This window comes from Lineus longissimus, chromosome 12 (genome assembly GCF_910592395.1).
Source record: "Lineus longissimus chromosome 12, tnLinLong1.2, whole genome shotgun sequence".
In the NCBI taxonomy this organism is placed as follows: Eukaryota; Metazoa; Nemertea; class Pilidiophora; order Heteronemertea; family Lineidae; genus Lineus; species Lineus longissimus.
This window is the reverse complement of record NC_088319.1, coordinates 11,133,535-11,152,445: the sequence shown is the minus strand read 5'-3', so window position 1 is coordinate 11,152,445 and position 18,911 is coordinate 11,133,535. Positions and strand designations below refer to the sequence as shown.

Here is an 18,911-nt window from a genome sequence, read left to right as displayed (position 1 = left end):
ACGTCTAATGCAATCAGAGCAGAGTCTTGAAGTTCTCCGCCTCCCAACCATATGGTATTGTTAGCAGGGGCGGTACCTCACACAATATTGTAACCAAACAGGAAAGAACTCAACGTGCTATCGACTTGACACTAACACAAAGTTAGACGGCGAGTTTATATTAAAGCGATTATCCCTACCTTACTGTACTGTAACAACCGACTCAATCCGATGCTGCGGGATTTAACTTTCCATGCACTAGCTGAGGCATGCTACAGCTATCTCAAGCTAATCCAGCGTTCAATACACTGAGGACAGACGCGGGAACAGAATCGCTTACGGAAACCCGCGATATTGTCCACGACCCGAGGTTAGAGAAAACGTGTTTCAGCCGAAAATGAAAAAATATCCTTCAAATTTTACTCGGACACCCAAAATGTATGGATAATTCACTGAAAGTATTCCAATTTTTGCTCCAGAAGTTTGTTATTTCCTAATGTGATTGAAGCCAGTCTACACATCTTGCAAGAATGCTCTTGATTTATTGGCTCGGGGACGAGGTCGGATCGATGGCTTCATATTCAAAGCATGTGATTGGGGTGTAACTGTAACCGTGGTCCTGGCGACTAAAATCCCGGCGACAAAAATCCTTCTTTTCTTTCTTTCTTCTAACTGATGTTTTACTCATATGGCAACAACAGCCTATAAGCCCCCGAAACGACAACGTGAACGCCTACCTCATTGTTCGACATTGTTATGAGGTTGAACAATGATATAAGCGTTCACGGGGCGGGGATTTGCAAAAACTCCTCTACGCCACTAACTAAAATGGCAATCAGTGTTCTTGGTGTACGGCATTTTTAATTCGAAAAACCCCTGGCATGGTTAATATCACACGATCACATAACATACCCATCAACCAGGCTATATTGACACTATGCCCCCCCCCCCCCGGCCGAGACCATGTGGTGTTAAATCGGAGTATATACAAACATGTCTCGGAATGCGTCTTTTGTCATGTTCTGTACATGTATCTAACTATAAAATGTTTGAGCAAGACTACTTAAAAGGCGAACATCATATCAACGACGCTGGAGTAGAACGTGACGAACTGAGTGTTATGTACGTACGATGTCATAGCCTCCACCGCCGAACGAGGAGACGGGACGAGCTGCGTCCGGACGTGTGTTCTGTTACGAGCTGAACAAAACTAGATTAAACCCGATTTGAAGCCTTGTTGTTAACTTTGAAGCAAGCAACAAACAACTGGTCGCTACAAGAAGACACAGACATAGCATGCAGGACTTTGTTCTCGTCTCAAAACCTCCCCGCCGGGCAATCGGAGGTGGGGAAGAGGTAAAGGCTTATGTCATTGTGCAGGCCGGAAGCAGCTAACTCCATCTGTTTCAATAAGGCAACACTACAAAGACAATCGTTGAACGACTCAGCACTGCAAGGCGGACACGCGTACCACTTGGTGTGACAACCCGATCAGCGTTCAGACATTGTAACAATGATATAATGAGAAGAGATTGTCATTACCAATCCGGACAGCTACGTGCTACACTGCCACCACCAGCTAGGCTAGACACTGCCATAAAGGGGACTGTGTGAAGGGCTCCAAAAGCAGGTCATCCATATTGCCTTTGCCTCCCCTTTGTTGATGGTCACCAAGACGTCATTTGCACCGGTCTTCCTGAATGCGGTTAATCTTGCAAATACAGTGGACTCGAACCTTTCTATTATGGCAAGCCTCCGAACAGAGAGTCTTTAATAGAGGTCAAATTGAATGGAAACCACCACTTTGGGACCAAAACGAGTGTCCTTGAGAGATGTCTGCCAAGGGAGGTTCCAGCCTGTCAGGAGATGGGCGCCCGTAAACGCCCGTAAAAGTTTTGCCCGGCGTGATTGATAGCGCCCGCAAAAACCCCCGTCAGCGCAATTTTTATTCAACCAATATGTTTTAAAAAGGGAGAGGGGAAGGAATGAAAACCTCTCTGGCCAACTGAACTTCCCATTTGGTACACATGTATTTCGAAATCCATCTGATCACCCGAAGTAGAACTTTGCCAGAGCATGCCGCAGACGATCCCCCCCCCCCCCCCCCCGACTTTAACATTTCATCTATCGAGAGATCGTTTCAATATGCAGCTCATATTTCAAAAATCTGCAGCTTATTTTACATCATTTTTATTCGTTTGTGTCCCAGACAGGATACTCTTTCCAATGAAATATAGTAGGAGAGCTGATTCCTTTCCACTAAGGAGATATTTACTTAAATATCAGGACTATTTGCTAACTTTCCCAGACCGCACAGTCTATCAACGATCTTTTCCCGCTAAATTGTTGCATTGGGTGGCTATTTGTAACCCTGTGAGACGGGTCAGTTTTGTCTAAAAATAGCACAGCATGGCTCTTCCCGTTGTTGAGTGCAACCCACTGTGTTTTATCAGAAACAGATGACAGTTGTTTTTCTAGAAATTGTCAAAAATCGTTCCAATTTGGAGCAGACAATTTTCCACACAGCTGCTGCTGTAGGGCCTATCTTGGGGCCAGTTTTTGATGACTTTACCTAGTTAAAGAAAGATTTTTGACTCCCTGCCCATAACCTGATACATTTATCAGATCAGTGACACCTTATTATAGGCCTAATACAATAAGACCAGAGTGAGTGGTGAGAGTGGTTTGACTTGAGGGAGACCTTATAAAAAAAAGGTTAATGTGGTTAACACATGCAGATTAACAATCACACAACACTCAAGAAGTTTCAATGGTAATCATTAAATGATAATAATCTGATTAATGATATAGAAAACTACAAAGACCAAAATGAGTGCATGTATGACAAGAAACTATTACTTTAACAGTCTTCCATGAAATATCCCTCTGGAGTGGTTTTTAGATAGCTCCCGTAAAGTACCCCACGGGAGTGACTGGAGCTCAAGTGGATATTTCTCCTGACAGGCCCTGGGAACTCTCCTCTCCTAAACTTCATGTGGTAACCACATGAAGTTTGGGAGAGGCAGTATCCAATAACAAGGCCAGAATAGCTCCGAACAAAACAATTTACTTGCATAGAAAGGATTTATTAATGTCCTCAACAGATACAAAATGTGTCAATCGTAAGTACAGAAAACGTCCTCTGGACCACATGATATATATCGATATTTTATATATATAATCTCAGAGAAAATGGCACCAAATTTTTCTGTACATGTACAGTTCTTTATATGCAAAAGTTGCATATCATGCAACAGCCCATTTTCCATGGCAATATTCTCTAGTGACATATTTTGAAAGGCCCTATTCAGACTGGAAATATTATCTATCTCTCTCTCTTTGAATTTTAACCCAGCCTTGTTCTTCTTTACAATTTGTTCCCCACAGACTACAGACATAAAGTATGACATGACTTCACTAACAATATGGCAGGATTCTGACTGGGAATGAGAATTATTCCTCTCTCTTTGTGTTCTAACCCTGTCTTCAATCTGTCCCCAACTAACAAGCATATAACAGGTGACATCGTTTGTATCTGCTGACGACACCTCCGCCATTATTGGTCCTTCTTCTCTTTGTTTTCCTCCCGGAAATGCAGGAACACAAGCGAGAAAACAAACACGCCCACCATCATCGAGAATGAGCTGGTGTAGTAAGGAAAGGCTGCCGGAATAAAGCGGGCGTACTGAGTATGCTGTAGGGGGTGTACCGACATCTGGAAGAGAGGACCGAGATCATTAGTTTGGAAGTAAGTCCAGACTGGCAGATTGTGGCTTTCTAAAAATCTGAAAGGCAATAGGCCTAGCACCAGGAATTCAACATGCTACCCAGAGCTTATACTAAGACCTCATCGTCTGACATGTACAACGTCACATCATCACAGCACGCATGCATTGAGAGATAATACAATGTACATGAGGATATGCAGCTACTTGTACAGTTACTATTCCACGAAATTATTGTCATCATAGTGACTGCGTCGGTTTGGGACAGCATGCATCTGTGTGGAAAAGTTGGATTAGTTAGCAAGGACATAGACAAGGCGTTCATTTTTTAATGATATTGAAGGCAATTTCGGGCCAGATTTTGTCTGTGAGAAAGTGACAAGTGCTTGTTGTAGAGCCAGGGGAGTAGCAACTCTTTTGGGCTCAACATGTATGAAACAATGATTCTCCATGATTTCCACTGAGCGAGTTGGCTTTACAACACCAAATATACATTAGACTGTGGACTACACTTACCTGAGTGGTGCTGAAGAGATGTGTGAATCCAATCCTACGATAGTCAACTCTGAATTGATAAACGCCATAAACGTCGGGAAGTTTGAACTTGGCTGAGAACACACCATCTGAAAAACATTAGAAATATTGTTTTTGTTAGAGCTTTTCTTTACATATCAGTAAAGAAGTTGTGTATGGGATCTGCCAATGGGGAGAGAGACACCCAAGATCCTCCTTTTGGAAACCTATAATCTCGTGGTAACAGGTTATGGTTCTAAAAAGAGGAAATCATAATTTTCCGAAAATGGAATATAATCCAACTGTGTTGTGTACGCAGAGGATGGGATCTGCCGATGAAAACAGACAGACACCGAAGATCATATACTATTTATGTATCCTCCTGTTGGAAACCTTATAACCTAAGGATAAAAAGGTTATGGTTCGGAAAAGAGGAATTCACAACTTTTTAGATAAGAAATTTATAATGAAACTGTGTTGTGTACGCAGAGGATGGGATCTGCCGATGAGGACGGACAGACACCGAAGATCATACACTGTTTATGTATCCTCCTGTTGGAAACCTTATAACCTCAGGGTAAAAAGGTTATGGTTCGGAAAAGAGGAATTCACAACTTTTTAGATAAGAAATTTATAATGAAACTGTGTTGTGTACGCAGAGGATGGGATCTGCCGATGAGGACGGACAGACACCGAAGATCATACACTATTTATGTATCCTCCTGTTGGAAACCTTATAACCTAAGGATAAACAGGTTATGGTTCGGAAAAGAGGAATTTACAACTTTTAAGATAAGAAATTTATAATGAAACTGTGTTGTGTATGCAGAGGATGGGATCTGCCGATGAGGACGGACAGACACCGAAGATCATACACTATTTATGTATCCTCCTGTTGGAAACCTTATAACCTCAGGGTACACAGGTTATGGTTCGGAAAAGAGGAATTCACAACTTTTTAGATAAGAAATTTATAATGAAACTGTGTTGTGTATGCAGAGGATGGGATCTGCCGATGAGGACAGACAGACACCGAAGATCATACACCACTGATGTATCCTCCATTAGAAGCCATGACCACACTGGTAGTTGGTCAAGGTATGGAAAAGAGGGAAAAACTTCATCGAACACTTTCGTATATTTCTAGCGGAAAACATTCTGATTTCAACATGTAGTGTACGAAGAAAGTGAAAGTTGCAGAATAGGCAACTGCCACTGAAGAACATACACGTTCATGTATCCTCTTGTGAAAAACCAGGACCATACAGAGTTGGCCGTGATATAGCAGACAAGAGGGATCTGCACTTAGAAGATGGCGAGTGAAAGGGTTATTAGACGAGTACTATTCAATGACACGCAATGTTGTGTACGCAGAGGATGGGATCTGCCGATGAGGACGGACAGACACCGAAGATCATACACCACTGATGTATCCTCCTGTTGGAAACCTTATAACCTCAGGGTAAACAGGTAATGGTTCGGAAAAGAGGAATTCACAACTTTTTGAACAAGAAATTTATAATGATACTGTGTTGTGTATGCAGAGGATGGGATCTGTCGATGAGGGCGGACAGACACCGAAGATCATACACCACTGATGTACCTCCATTAGAAGCCATGACCACACTGGTAGTTGGTCATAGTATGGAAAAGAGGACGAATGCAAACAGGTTGGAAACAGGTTATGGTTAGGAAAAGAGGAATAACAACTTTTTAAATAAAAATTTTATAATGAAACAGTGTTGTGTATGCAGAGGATGGGATCTGTCGATGAGGGCGGACAGACACCGAAGATCATACACCATTAATGTATCCTCCTGTTGGAAACCTTATGACCTCAGGGTAAACAGGTTATGGTTCGGAAAAGAGGAATGCACCACTTTTTGAATAAGAAATTTATAATGATACTGTGTTGTGTATGCAGAGGATGGGATCTGTCGATGAGGATGGACAGACACCGAAGATCATACACCACTGATGTATCCTCCTGTTGGAAACCTTATGACCTCAGGGTAAACAGGTTATGGTTCGGAAAAGAGGAATAACAATTTTCTGAATGAGAAATATAACGAAACTGTGTTGGGTATGCAGAGGATGGGATCTGTCGATGAGGACGGACAGACACCGAAGATCATACACCACTGATGTATCCTCCTGTTGGAAACCTCATAACCTCAGGGTAAACAGGTTATGGTTCGGAAAAGAGGAATAACAATTTTCTGAATGAGAAATATAATGAAACTGTGTTGTGTATGCAGAGGATGGGATCTGCTGATGGGGACGGACAGACACCGAAGATCATACACCACTGATGTATCCTCCTGTTGGAAACCTTATGACCTCAGGGCAAACAGGTTATGGTTCGGAAAAGAGGAATGCACAACTTTTTGAATAAGAAATTTATAATGATACTGTGTTGTGTATGCAGAGGATGGGATCTGCCGATGAGGGTGGACAGACACCGAAGATCATACACCACTGATGTATCCTCCATTAGAAGCCAAGACCACACTGGTAGTTGGTCATAGTATGGAAAAGAGGACAACTGCAAACAGGTTATGGTTCGGAAAAGAGGAATAACAATTTTCTGAATGAGAAATATAATGAAACTGTGTTGTGTATGCAGAGGATGGGATCAGCCGATGATGACAAACAGACACCGAAGATCATACACCACTGATGTATCCTCCGTTAGAAGCCAAGACCACACTGGTAGTTGGTCATAGTATGGAAAAGAGGACGACTGCAAACAGGTTATGGGGTACAGGGTACTATTCAATGACACGCGATGCTGTGTATGCAGAGGATGGGATCTGCCGATGAGGACGGACAGACACCGAAGATCATACACCACTGATGTATCCTCCATTAGAAGCCAAGACCACGCCGGTAAGTTGGTCATAGTATGGAAAAGAGGACGACTGCAAACAGGTTATGGGGTACAGGGTACTATTCAATGACACGCTTTTTAGATAAGAAATTTATAATGAAACTGTGTTGTGTACGCAGAGGATGGGATCTGCCGATGAGGACGGACAGACACCGAAGATCACACACCACTGATGAATCCTCCTGTTGGAAACCTCATAACCTCAGGGTAAACAGGTTATGGTTCGGAAAAGAGGAATAACAATTTTCTGAATGAGAAATATAATGAAACTGTGTTGTGTATGCAGAGGATGGGATCTGCCGATGAGGACGGACAGACACCGAAGATCATACACAACTGATGTACCCTCCTGTTGGAAACCTTATAACCTCAGGGTAAACAGGTTATGGTTCGGAATAAAGGAATTTAGCGGAGATAAATATATTAGTGTCTGCATGCATTCGAAAATTCACAGACCCCTTTGCCTCAGAGCATACCTACTGATAAATGGATGGCCCCTCAATGTGTGGACAAGTGGAAAGATGATACCTTATCAACTACATGAACTTGCTGAACCAACCACATATCAGACGGACCAAATGTTAATGTTTTTTACTCAGTGTTGTGGGCAATATGATACTTTCACTTACTTTTGCGCTTCATTGTTGTTCGTACAAAGGGGTCAATCCTGACAAGCTCCAGCTGGACATCGGTGCCATCAAACGGGACCCATTTCCCTTCCTTGATCTGTTCAATGTGGATGGTGTAATGCTAGAAACAGAAGAGAGAATAGCTGTATTACATGTCTTTGAGGAAGCAGTTATAGTAAGTAAAGTTTGTTTATTATAATGTCACCCCTGATGATAGGGCCAGCCAGCTTTGGCCCGCGAGACTCTTTACCTCCAAACTCCAATCTCTAATGCCAGGCGCCTGGCAAGAAGGCAGTTTGTGTCATATATTCAACTAGCTCCGAGTAGCTGGCAGCTGACCAACCGGCTGCATTGCCCCTCAAGCCTTTGACCTTCCATTCACGAGGCGGACGCCTTCACTACTAGGCCATTGAGATCAGGATTTTATTCCTGGCCTAGTTTTATTGGGCAATACCACAGTGGTTGAAAGTAACAGTACCAATAGCACTTGACCAAGTCACTGTACTAATACATGTAGGAGGTGATTGTTTCTATTGTGTTGCGAAGGTAAACAATGTTAGCATTCAAATGTTGCAATATGAAAAGACCATATCGATGATATTATTCAAGAGGTGGCATTACTGGTACAAGTCTCAAATACTGACAATCCCTTCATCAACACTGGATAACCTACCACATTCTCCATGACCGTGTAAGCCTGAGGGGTGTTGTTCTCCCCCTGTCTGGTATGAGACACCTTCCCGACACGAAGCACGCCCTTCTCCTTGAAGACCCACTGGGACAGGCTTGTAGCAAGATCCTGGTTACCGGAGCGCGAGAATTTGCTGCCACCGTTGGCATTCTGGACCTCAGCGGTGAAGAATTCGTCACTGAAGAACTCGAGTGATCCTATGAAAACCACTCGGGCGTTGTTACGGGCCTGGAGTGCTGAGATTAGGAGGGTGTTCTTCCCAACAGCATGAGGGTACTGGAAATAGAAAGACATGAATATTATTGCTCGTCACGAGGACACTATAAGATTTCTGTGTTGGTAGTTTTGCAATTAAGATGCAGGAAAGAGAGCAGCACATTGACAAAGCTGGATTTCCCAGATGCAGGGAACCGAGGTTTCACATCTCATATGAAAGACTGTGCAACATGACTTTAGTCATTAACTTACATCCTCAATGGTCTAGTCATTAACTTACATCGTCGATGGTCTTGTCCGGGTTGAAGGAATAAGCTGTGGAGGACGCGTGAAGGACGTTAAGGACCAGCGGGTTGTCAGAGTCAGCAGTCATGCCAACGCCCCTGAATAACAGAGGACTGACATTCCTCTTCTTACCAACAATCATGTCAGAGTCGATAAGGTTGTCTGGGTCGGCGACAATCAATGTGTGCTGGAAAATAACAGAACAGTAAATATAGCTCACTAATGCACAGCCTGGACAGAAGGACCGCTCTTTACCTTTAAAATATGATGTGATACAAAGAGTTAGTGTCACTCTTCACCACCCAAATATGATATGAAAGAAAGAGTTTTAGCGAGTCTCAACAGTTACGCTGTAGAACTAATAATCAAAACTAGATCTTCGCGTATGATTTTTATGCATCAATCTTACCTTTCCTTGGTCCGAGGTGTCATAGTTGAGATGATCAATCACTGCGGTCTTTTCCTCATCGAATTCCACACCACACTCGCTCCCAAGTTCGCGAATGGGCTCACCTAAAATGAGAAGAGTTTCTTTGAGAACAGACAATCTTTTTTTAACGGAAATTGAGACAGTGCCAACTTGATTCAAGCCTTGACCACTGACTGCCAAGTGCTAATAACCTTCAAGTTGTTGAAAAACTTACCGACAGCAGAACTAGCAGCCACAAGCACATTTCCGCCTCCATCAATGAAGTTGGTGATAGCGGCGACATCAATGGACCCGCCAAACTCTGAAATAAAACGCATGAAATAGAACACATGGAATGCAATTTCTCATTACAATACAATACAACAAGTATACATGTACAATCCTACTAGTTTGATCAAAAGACCAACTGGGGCAGGGAAACAAAATCTTCTTAGCAAACTAAAGGTGACATACTGACAATGTTCTCAGACGTTCTCAGAACAATACTTTGGCCATTTTGTGGATCTGGATGTTTCTCAGATTGCCAACTCCATGAATCTGTCAAGGTGTTTACGCTCGCAGAAAAAAGCACAGAGGACAACTCTGCATGATGATTGACCGGAGAGAGAGTAGCTTACCTTCTACAGATGGGGCGAAGATGACGAGATGGTCATACAGAAATTCACCATACTTTACGAGGGCAAGGGACGAGTCATCTGCTGTCTTGAAGGTCAGGTCAAAACCTCGATCTGAAAAACAAATTTTTAAGGTTTTAAGGGTTGACCACATAAGGGACACCTTACCAATGGCTTGAGAGGCATTGTCTGGCATCATAGACGAATTCGAAGAAGTTTGTTTTGGCAATGACCAGTCATGCATTTCACCTTTAACAAGTCAAATGGGCTAAACTTTAGAATCCCCGATCGGAAATGACGTAGTTTGATCGCATTCAACTATAAATCCATTGAACAGTGGTGCTTGGTTAGTCAACCGATGACCTTTTTTTGGGGTGTGATCGGGGATTGTAAACTCGTTCCGTCAAATGATCACCATGTCTCTAGGCATTGTCCGAATTCATCAGAACTTGTCGAGACTGAGAGAGAGTGGGACTGGGAGTAAGCCAACAAGCGAGCGAGGGACTCTGGCATGCCGTGACCCGGGTCGGGAGTCGTCATCACCACATTATAAGGATGATTCGCAATGTTTCATTATTTTTTAATAATTTATTAAGGGCAGCAAATTGGGAAATTTACTTTTTTTAGTGGTTATTTTGCTATTGCTATATATGCAGCTGCCTTAGGCTTAGCTAGACGGAGCTCGCCGCATGATGACATGGGCGAAGAAGTCAGGTGGGGCAGGTTAGGTCAAGAGCAAAGGCAAAATCTCTCATTTAATTTATGCAGCGGTCAATGTAAACCCGACACCCCCTGGTCAGGGATCGACGCTACATCGACGTCGATGTAGCGTCGATGTCTGAGCGAAGGATTTTTTTTCAAACGACGATGTCATGGCGATAAGCTGAAAAGATGTCGGTGAAAAATTGTCGACAGCCTGGACATCAGGAGAATTAGCTGTGTCGCATGCGTGGCGCATGGCTTTTTCCTTGGTGGTGAACGTCTGGCGATCAGGAATCTTGCCCGGCCAACGACGGCGTATCACCATCAGATCACCTCATTATCATAATATCACTATTACAGGCAAGATGGCGGGGATGGCCACGAATTTCCCGATACGCGTCGCCCGCCTGCCAGGCATCGACGAAGTTGTGTCACCAGTGGAACAACGTCATGTTTCATGACGTGATGTCATGGTTGCCGGCAGCGGGCAATTTTTCACAGATTTTGAGCACTGAATTGCCTTTTTTGGCGAACAACTTGGACTGGTATATGATAATCATAAAAGAACTCTCGTGTGATTTGTGTAAGTGCGCAGAACACACTTGTGATGGTCTGTGATTTCTCAGGCCGAATACCATCACTCGCGTGTTCTGCGCACTCAAAAACCTCCTCGAGTTGTTTTTGTTTTATTATTGTCTCCTTTCAAAGACTGACTTTGACAAAAAAATTAGTTGGGGCAATAGGATTGTTTTTATTGTTGTTCTCTTTAACACATTCTTTTTTTTCTGTTTTTATTAATATGGTGATATCCTGACTTACGTGTCTGTCTTCTCAATACTACAATCAAGATGTACAGACCGGGGGAGCTGGCGGTACGTACCCATAAGTCTTTGTGGTAGTCTCGCGCGTACCGGATATAACCCATCAAGCTTTTCACCTTCAGAGAAATACTGCGTTGCGCTCAAGTGCCTTATAAAAGGCTGTGAACAAAATTAACGTTCGACCAATGAGAAAGCCACATTACCCTGCATACGAGGTTGGACGCGTGATCACTTAGTGACAAGTAAAAATAGAATCAGACCACATGTTTCTATACGTCAGAATGCTGCCGTTTGCGCTGTAGTACACGTGTGTTGTCCAAATTTTCGATTTCAAGCAAGTTTAAGGCCAACCTCGTGTCCACCAGACTAATGCATAATTGGCAGTTGAGCGCAACGCAGTATTTCTCTGAAGGAGAAAAGCTTGATAGGTTATATCCGGTACGCGCGAGACTACCGCAAAGACATATGGGTACGTACCGCCAGCTCCCCCGGTCTGTATCATGTAGGAGCCAGTTTTCGCAGGTCTTATCACTAAGTGCAGATTTACTAGCTTCCAGCGATTCCATACACGCAAAAGCTTATTCATTACGAAATTTGAGATCAATAACGAAATATCTGGGGTGCTGCGTGGATGTTTTAAGCGTGAATTAATCTTGAAATCGCTCACTGAAAGATCGATGCAGACCAAAACAAATCCGAAGCGGCTCCCCCATTTTCGCCGGTATTGCGCATGCGCGACTGATTGTTGTGTTTCTGTGTAGTGTGCATGATCCTAGGTATTGACCCAGTGTTTTGAACGTAATTAGAGAATTGCTTGCCTGTTTAGGACGCATTTTGGGCGCTTTCTTTGCGGAACGAAATGAAAATAAAAAATCAGAAAATTTCTTCTCTGGAAACGAAGTGACGCGCGAGAAAACGGGAAAAAACGGGTTTTCGCGAAATTGGGGAGCAGCACCATACATCTTGATTGTAGTATGGTGAAGAACAGTCGAAGCCCTGACCTGTGCAACCAACCTAGGGTGGTGAAGTTCTGGTGCATGTCTGCACCACCCTGGGTGCAAAAGGGTCGATCCCTGGGCGCATTGAAATTTCAAAAATGGTGATAAAGTGTCGAACGCCTGACCAGGGGGGTGTCAGGGTTTACATTGACCGCTGCATTACTTCACAGTGCGCCCGCTAGGCGTCGCTGCCAAATTCTCAAAAATGGATCAGAAAATCGGCGAATTGACGGGAAATAGCTCACCTCTGAGTGATCTGAAGAAGATGGAATGTGTCTCTCTGATTGACCAATTGTGAACCAATACTAGAGTTTTGCCAGCAGCGTAAGTTGCTGCGAAAAGTGAGCAAAAGGCGAGAAAACCGGCGAGCTTCATAGCGGTGGCTGCCATCTTTAAATGCGGAGTAATGTGATGCGGCTTTGGGACCCTGACAAAAAGATATACTAATTTTTCTCAATTAATGATGCTATTCATAGCTACAGCACACATACTTCATCATCATGTCAATATTTCAGTACTTTTTATTGGGTAACATCCGTATTGCACTGAAATATATTAAAGATTATTTGTATAGAGGTTGGCTAAAAACCACCTGCTGAGTAAACCGGTCACTGACCAATCAAATTCGGCCAACGTGGGCAGGCTTTGGCAGGCTTTAGTTCAGCAAATTATCGTGTGGGGCGCTGCCAATAATTTGTCAATGCAAAAGCACCATTCCCTTGCAAAATAGACACAATTATAGTTGATCCGGAGCTAATTTACACTGTTGCCACCTCTTCTTTGCAAACACATCAAACTTGATTGTTTTGCCCAATTTGGACATATGCTGCCACCTACCCGGAAGTGTTGAACTAGGCTAACTGTTCGTGAATTATGAACTTGTTCAGGGGCTCAAATCATGCTGCATCTTACAGCAAATTCAGACCCTCTTATCCTGCCGAATTACTCAAGACCATTCTTGACTTCCTTGGGGAGAAGGTGAGCTTAATTCAGTGCTTGAAGTCGCCAAAAATTTGACCTGATTCAATCAATGTATTCCCTATACTAATACATGTAATACTAGTAATACGTGTACACGGCACTGGCAAGTGGCACTGCCTGTGACACCCTGCACGCAAGCGTGGCAGTGTACCTATGGCAACCAACTAACCACACCCTCGGTAGACTGTATTAACTGTGTTTCCTGTCAGAAATGAGGGAAGTACTTTAGTCTCTTTGTCTTAGTTAAGCAGGTTCTCTTTGATCCTAAAAAAGAACTTTAGTTCCCCTTGGCTTACCAGTAGGCATATTATCTAATAGTCCATTCTATATCTTCTGGCAGCATCCTCCTCCCTACAGACATGCAGTAGACGTTGGATGTGGAACGGGGCAGAGCACCCAGTATCTGGCGGGGTCGTTCCAGCAGGTGACGGGGGCAGACGTCAGTGAGGCGCAGATAGAAGAGGCCAATAAGAATGAGAAGATATCGAATGTGACTTACAAGTAAGTTTTTCACCAATAGAGTTCCTTAGAAGGCAGTTATATCGCAATATCTTTAGTGCCGAAACTTAAGGTTAAATTTTGCGCGCTCCTTGTGGTTTTATACTAGTACTGTAGTAGTGCAGCACACGTGATGCAGCAGAACATTTCTTAGCGGACACCTGTGTTACAATGACATTCTCGTTGGTCTATTCAGGACACCCTCTCTATTAACGACACTCGTTTTGGTCCCAAGTTGGTTGTTTCCATTTAATTTGACCACTCTTATCAGGACACCTCTCTGTTAAGGACAGCATTTGTCAGTCCTGAGAGTGTCCTTAATAGGGAGGTTCTACTGTACGTCATCTTCTTTAGGGTTGGAATGGACTCCAGCATTCCGTGTGATGATAACTCGGTTGACCTCGTCACAGCAGCACAGGCGGCCCATTGGTTCGACTTCGATAAGTTCTATGCGGAAGTGGACCGAATACTCCGACCAAATGGTTGTCTTGCTATCTATGGATACACCGTGCCAAGTATTGTTTATGGAGACAAGACAGAGGCTGCATCACAACTCTTGGCTGAGGTAGGCTGATCATCACGTGACATTAAAAAAAAGACAGCTTTCATGGCTATACTAAAATACAAGGTGTACCTAGATTCTTGAACTTGCTTTCGATAAACAGGTCTTTCATAGCGCCTCTGGGCAAGTTTCAAAATTGGAAGGGCGTCCAACACTTTTATTTTACACTTCAATGAATGATTGTGAAAATGTATTCAACAAAAATCTTTAGTGTCTGGTATTAGCTATCTATCGAGGAGTACTTCATACAATAGATTAGGCATCAATGTTTTAACCCAATCGAACCTGACAAAAGGAAATAGTTTTTGTGTCAGACCGATCGATAAATTTTGCCAGACACTTACAAACTTCTAATCATAGTTCTCACAAGAGCATTGCATCATCTCTCTCAGATTAAGTGTCTCTTATCCTATTTGAGGTTAAGAATGTTTGTATACTTTAAGTTTCCATTTATTCTTATTGTGAAATATGCTACATTTGGTGTCGGCCTAAAAGTACAGTAAAATATGGTGCCTTGACTGGAATTCAAACCACTGATCTGTGATTGAAATCCCAGTTAAAATCTTGATTTTCCTGTACTTATTTATTCTTTCTTTATATGAGCCTGCATTTTTAACCTGTTTTCCAAGAATGCCTCACTAACAACACACAATACCCCATTCAGATTGTACCAACAAGTAAAAACATCAATCTGGATATATTTTGGCCCATTTCACCTTTTAGAACCTGGTCCCTTTTGTTACAGCTCCACGAGTTCTATCACCGTGAAGGATTCTGGGATGAAAGACGCAGAATCGTTGATGACAAATTCAAGGATAAAAAAGTTGCATATCCAGATACCAAAAGGTTTGTTCAAAAACTAAAAATTCTGTGAGAATGAAAGACGTGTCTTCTTATTTGCAGTTGCGGGCAAAGTTACAGGGTGATGGTGGCTTTGCCTGGGATGAACGGCGGATGAAAAATGACAACTGTTACAGGGATCATAAAATGCCATACCCAGCGAGCCAAAGGTTTGTTGCAGCCGCTTTTGGTATTGTCCCTCCTGCGTTTTCTAATTCCAGTTCCAGAATTGGTCTCTTTTTTATTTCAGTTTCGGAGCAAATTGGAAGGCTAGACGACACACAATATAGAGCGGCACACATTGATTGATACCTGGTACAGGGATGATGAAATGCCATACCCTCTGAGCCCACCATTTGTTGAGTCCCAACTATTATTTATCAGTTTTCTAATTTCGGTCCATGGGTCGGTCTCTCTTTTTTTGCAGTTCAGGAGAAAGTTCATTTTAGGGCATGAGGGGTCAGACTATGTTAAGCGCATCACGAAAATTGACACCCGTTACAAAGATGTTGAAATGCCATACCCTTCGAGCACAAGGTTTGTCCGAGTCCCTTCTAGCTTCAGTCCCTACCCCTCTTTATTTCAGTTCCAGACAAACTTATACCGGAGAGAAGACGGGTGTGCCAGTGATGAAAGACGCTCTATTCACTATAACAGATTTAGGTGTCAAAAAGAACCATATTCTGAAAATATGAGGTTTGTTTCAAAAATCAATTACAGCAAGACAAAAACAAAAATCATATTTACAATGTCGAAGTGACCCGCATGTACTGTTAACTGCCTAATGGTGTTTTGTTTTTTGCAATATTGCAATTAACCTCAACTTGTGAAAACCAAACTCACAAGAAAATATTTTGTGATTGGAAAAACTGTAAGAAATTTTGTAATCTCCCAAAAATTTGGCAATAATTTGGTGGTTCATCTGTAAAATCAAACAGTTCTATTAGTGGTGTTGCTTTGTGTTCAAAGTTTTTCCCAATGCTTTGACCCAATACGTCCCAACCTTAGTGCTCAAGGGCTCCGTTTTCTGGCAGTAGTGTTGTGGCTCCGACTGCCCTGTTTGACCCCCACTTCAGATGTGAGGCTCTAGGCTGGTCTCTTTGTCTGACATGCCTTTGATACTCCACCCGGGTGTAAATGGGTACCGGTCAGTAATGCTCAGATGATTTGGCTGCTTATCGGAGGTCTATTGGGATTCAGCCGCAATCGGTAAAATGACCGTGAATATACAGTCATGGGAGGGAAAGAGTTAACTTTACCTTTAGCTTTTTAGCTCGTACTGCGTTTTTAAGCAATTTACATCATCAGCAGTCGGCGTTCTCGTTACGATATTTACATGAGCCTTGAAAATGTACACACCTCGCTGCTCCATCAACAAAGATATACAGTGGAACCTCCCTTAGCAGACACCTCTCTATTAAGGACACTAGGTTTGGTCCCAAATTGGTTGTTTCCATTGAATTTGACCTCTCTTATCAGGACACCTCTCTATTGAGGACAGCATTTGTCAGTCCCGAGGGTGTCTTTAATAGAGAGGTTCTACTGTATATCAGAGTACAGTTAACCTCTCTACTATGGACACCCTCGGGACTGACTAATGCAGTCCTGGAATGATAGAGAGGTGTCCTGATTAGAGAGGTCAAATTGAGTGGAAGCATCCAATTTGGAACAAAACCTAGCGTCCTTGATAGAGTGTTGTCCGATCTGTTGAGGGATCTTCCACTGTATGTCATTATAAAGTCATTTTCTTTTACAGGGTGGATTCTCTACACTTTGAATTGCCTGTGACGGTGGATTGGATCATTGGCTATCTGACGAGTTGGTCAAGTTACCAGACCTACCTGAAGAAGAACCCAACCGACTTAGATTTCCTCACACGACAATTCAAAGACAAGTAAGTTGAAGGAAAGTCCTTTCTGTAACTTATAAATCAGAATATTGTGAAGAAAGAAAAACTTTCAGTCAAACTATAGGAGAAATTTAAGCTAACAAAATTATCCTCTGTAAAGATTAAGAAAAACATTTGGTTCCAACTTATCTTCAGTCCTTTTGTTGTTTGCACTGTTCGGAGTTAAAATTCAGAACCACAGCCTTCCCCGACTTGATGACTTATTCTCATACAAACAGATATTCACATAAGCCCCACTTAAGGATGTGTACTGGTCCAAATTGAAGGGATTTACTGATAAGACCTCATAGCTCATCCCAGCCATTTTATTTGCTGAAAGTGATTGGCTGAGTTGCACCTAAAGCTCCCTTAATTCAAGGGCCAGACTTTGATGGAAAGGAATAAAAACTACATCAATTTGCTCTTGCTCTTCCAGGTTATTGACAGCCCTAGGTGACCCAGAAATGGGCAGTAACACTCCGGTGACAATGAGGTATCCAGTCTTCCTTCTGATGTCGAGAAAACCAGATGAAGGCTGAAAACAGTGCGAGCTCAGAATATATGTGTTTGGGACAATCAGGAACATTGACTTAAATTCTTGGTCAGTCATTTTTGTTTTGACCCTCCAGTAATTACAGTGGGTAATTTCACATTCCTTTCATGCCGTTACAAATTCAATACATGTAAATCGTGCTCTGAAAGTTGATTTCCGGCGTCAGCATTAAAGGCCTACGTCGTTGGTTAAAAATTCAAAATCTGCAATTGAATTTGAAAATTTCTAATGGGATGAACACATACTGATCAACATTAACATTGTGTAGACATCATACAAATACTATGAATACCAAGTTTCAGCAAATTTGCAAGCATGATAACTTCACTATGGCATTGTGTACAGCTGCATTTCTATTTTCCTGGACCACCAGTTATTACGAACAGCGTACCCCTTGAATGTTGGCGTCAAGTCCTAACGCTCCAATGTAATTTACTAAATGAGAGAAGGCCTTGAGGAGATAACTTAGTAAGTTGTCTGTAACCCTAGTTTAACAACTGTGTCCAATTGCATATCACTTCTTGAACATTGTTTCATTCCTTTTAGGAGAACTGATCACAAGGAAATAAGAGATCGATAGCCCACTCGACTGACAAATACACACACACTGACAGTAGAGGTGTGTTCATCAGTCGAGTGGGGGAGCCATTGACCTCTTACTTCCAAGTGCCTGTGAACTGATTGCCAAGATAGGGGATGGTATTGATCACATAAACAAGTCCATGATGTGTGTACCAACCAGTGTTAAACCTATATGCTAGACCTGTGTAGTTTCCTCAGGAAATATGCTGTTATTGTACGAAATGTTGGTGCTATTACATGTATTAATGGGAATAAATGATTAAAGTATAATGGACTTGACTTGTTAGTTCAGTGATTATGAATGAATATATGGAAAGCCAGCAATTGTACTCAACTTCTGTATTTTCTCAACAAAACCTTTAATATTTTGATGCCTGGCTCTCAAGGCGCTACAGATCCTTTTCTGTGACGTCCTGTATAGCAAGGAAGATTACACCATTGTTTATTTGGTCAGAACATAGATGTGATTGGTTGTGACGATGTCTTCAGGCTCTATCGACCTTTCTTCTGAGAC

General features: G+C 42.5%; 3 protein-coding genes across 6 annotated transcripts in view; 1 reads left to right on the top strand and 2 right to left on the bottom strand.

The window, feature by feature from the left end:
* Window positions 1-525, bottom strand: part of LOC135497239 (high affinity cationic amino acid transporter 1-like) — a 42,295-nt gene extending 41,770 nt beyond the window's left edge. Inside the window, exon 1 of the mRNA XM_064787002.1 lies at window positions 180-525. The gene's annotated coding sequence lies outside the window, so the exon portion shown is untranslated. The remainder of the gene's footprint in view (window positions 1-179) is intronic.
* Window positions 526-3,044: 2,519 nt separating this feature from the next.
* On the bottom strand, window positions 3,045-12,913 carry LOC135497389 (dolichyl-diphosphooligosaccharide--protein glycosyltransferase 48 kDa subunit-like). The gene is made up of 9 exons (XM_064787255.1): window positions 12,739-12,913; window positions 9,976-10,086; window positions 9,573-9,659; window positions 9,338-9,441; window positions 8,924-9,115; window positions 8,410-8,703; window positions 7,737-7,857; window positions 4,221-4,327; window positions 3,045-3,694 (listed from the first exon to the last, which is right to left on the bottom strand). The coding sequence occupies exons 1-9, from the start codon at window positions 12,881-12,883 to the stop codon at window positions 3,536-3,538; spliced, it is 1,320 nt and encodes a 439-aa protein (XP_064643325.1). The 5' UTR covers window positions 12,884-12,913; the 3' UTR covers window positions 3,045-3,535.
* A 284-nt stretch (window positions 12,914-13,197) lies between these two features.
* LOC135497390 (putative methyltransferase DDB_G0268948) lies at window positions 13,198-18,667 on the top strand. Of its 4 annotated transcripts, none has more exons than XM_064787258.1 (6): window positions 13,198-13,471; window positions 13,815-13,975; window positions 14,327-14,537; window positions 15,961-16,070; window positions 17,131-17,268; window positions 17,699-18,667. In XM_064787258.1, exons 1-6 carry the CDS (start codon window positions 13,367-13,369, stop codon window positions 17,799-17,801), a joined length of 828 nt encoding a protein of 275 aa, XP_064643328.1. In that variant the 5' UTR covers window positions 13,198-13,366; the 3' UTR covers window positions 17,802-18,667. The 4 variants fall into 4 exon arrangements, with proteins under 4 accessions (XP_064643328.1, XP_064643326.1, XP_064643330.1 ...); XM_064787256.1 differs by lacking the exon at window positions 15,961-16,070 and adding an exon at window positions 15,802-15,911; XM_064787260.1 differs by lacking the exon at window positions 15,961-16,070 and adding an exon at window positions 15,280-15,380 and having other exon boundaries at window positions 13,199-13,471.
* The last annotated feature ends 244 nt before the right edge of the window (window positions 18,668-18,911 follow it).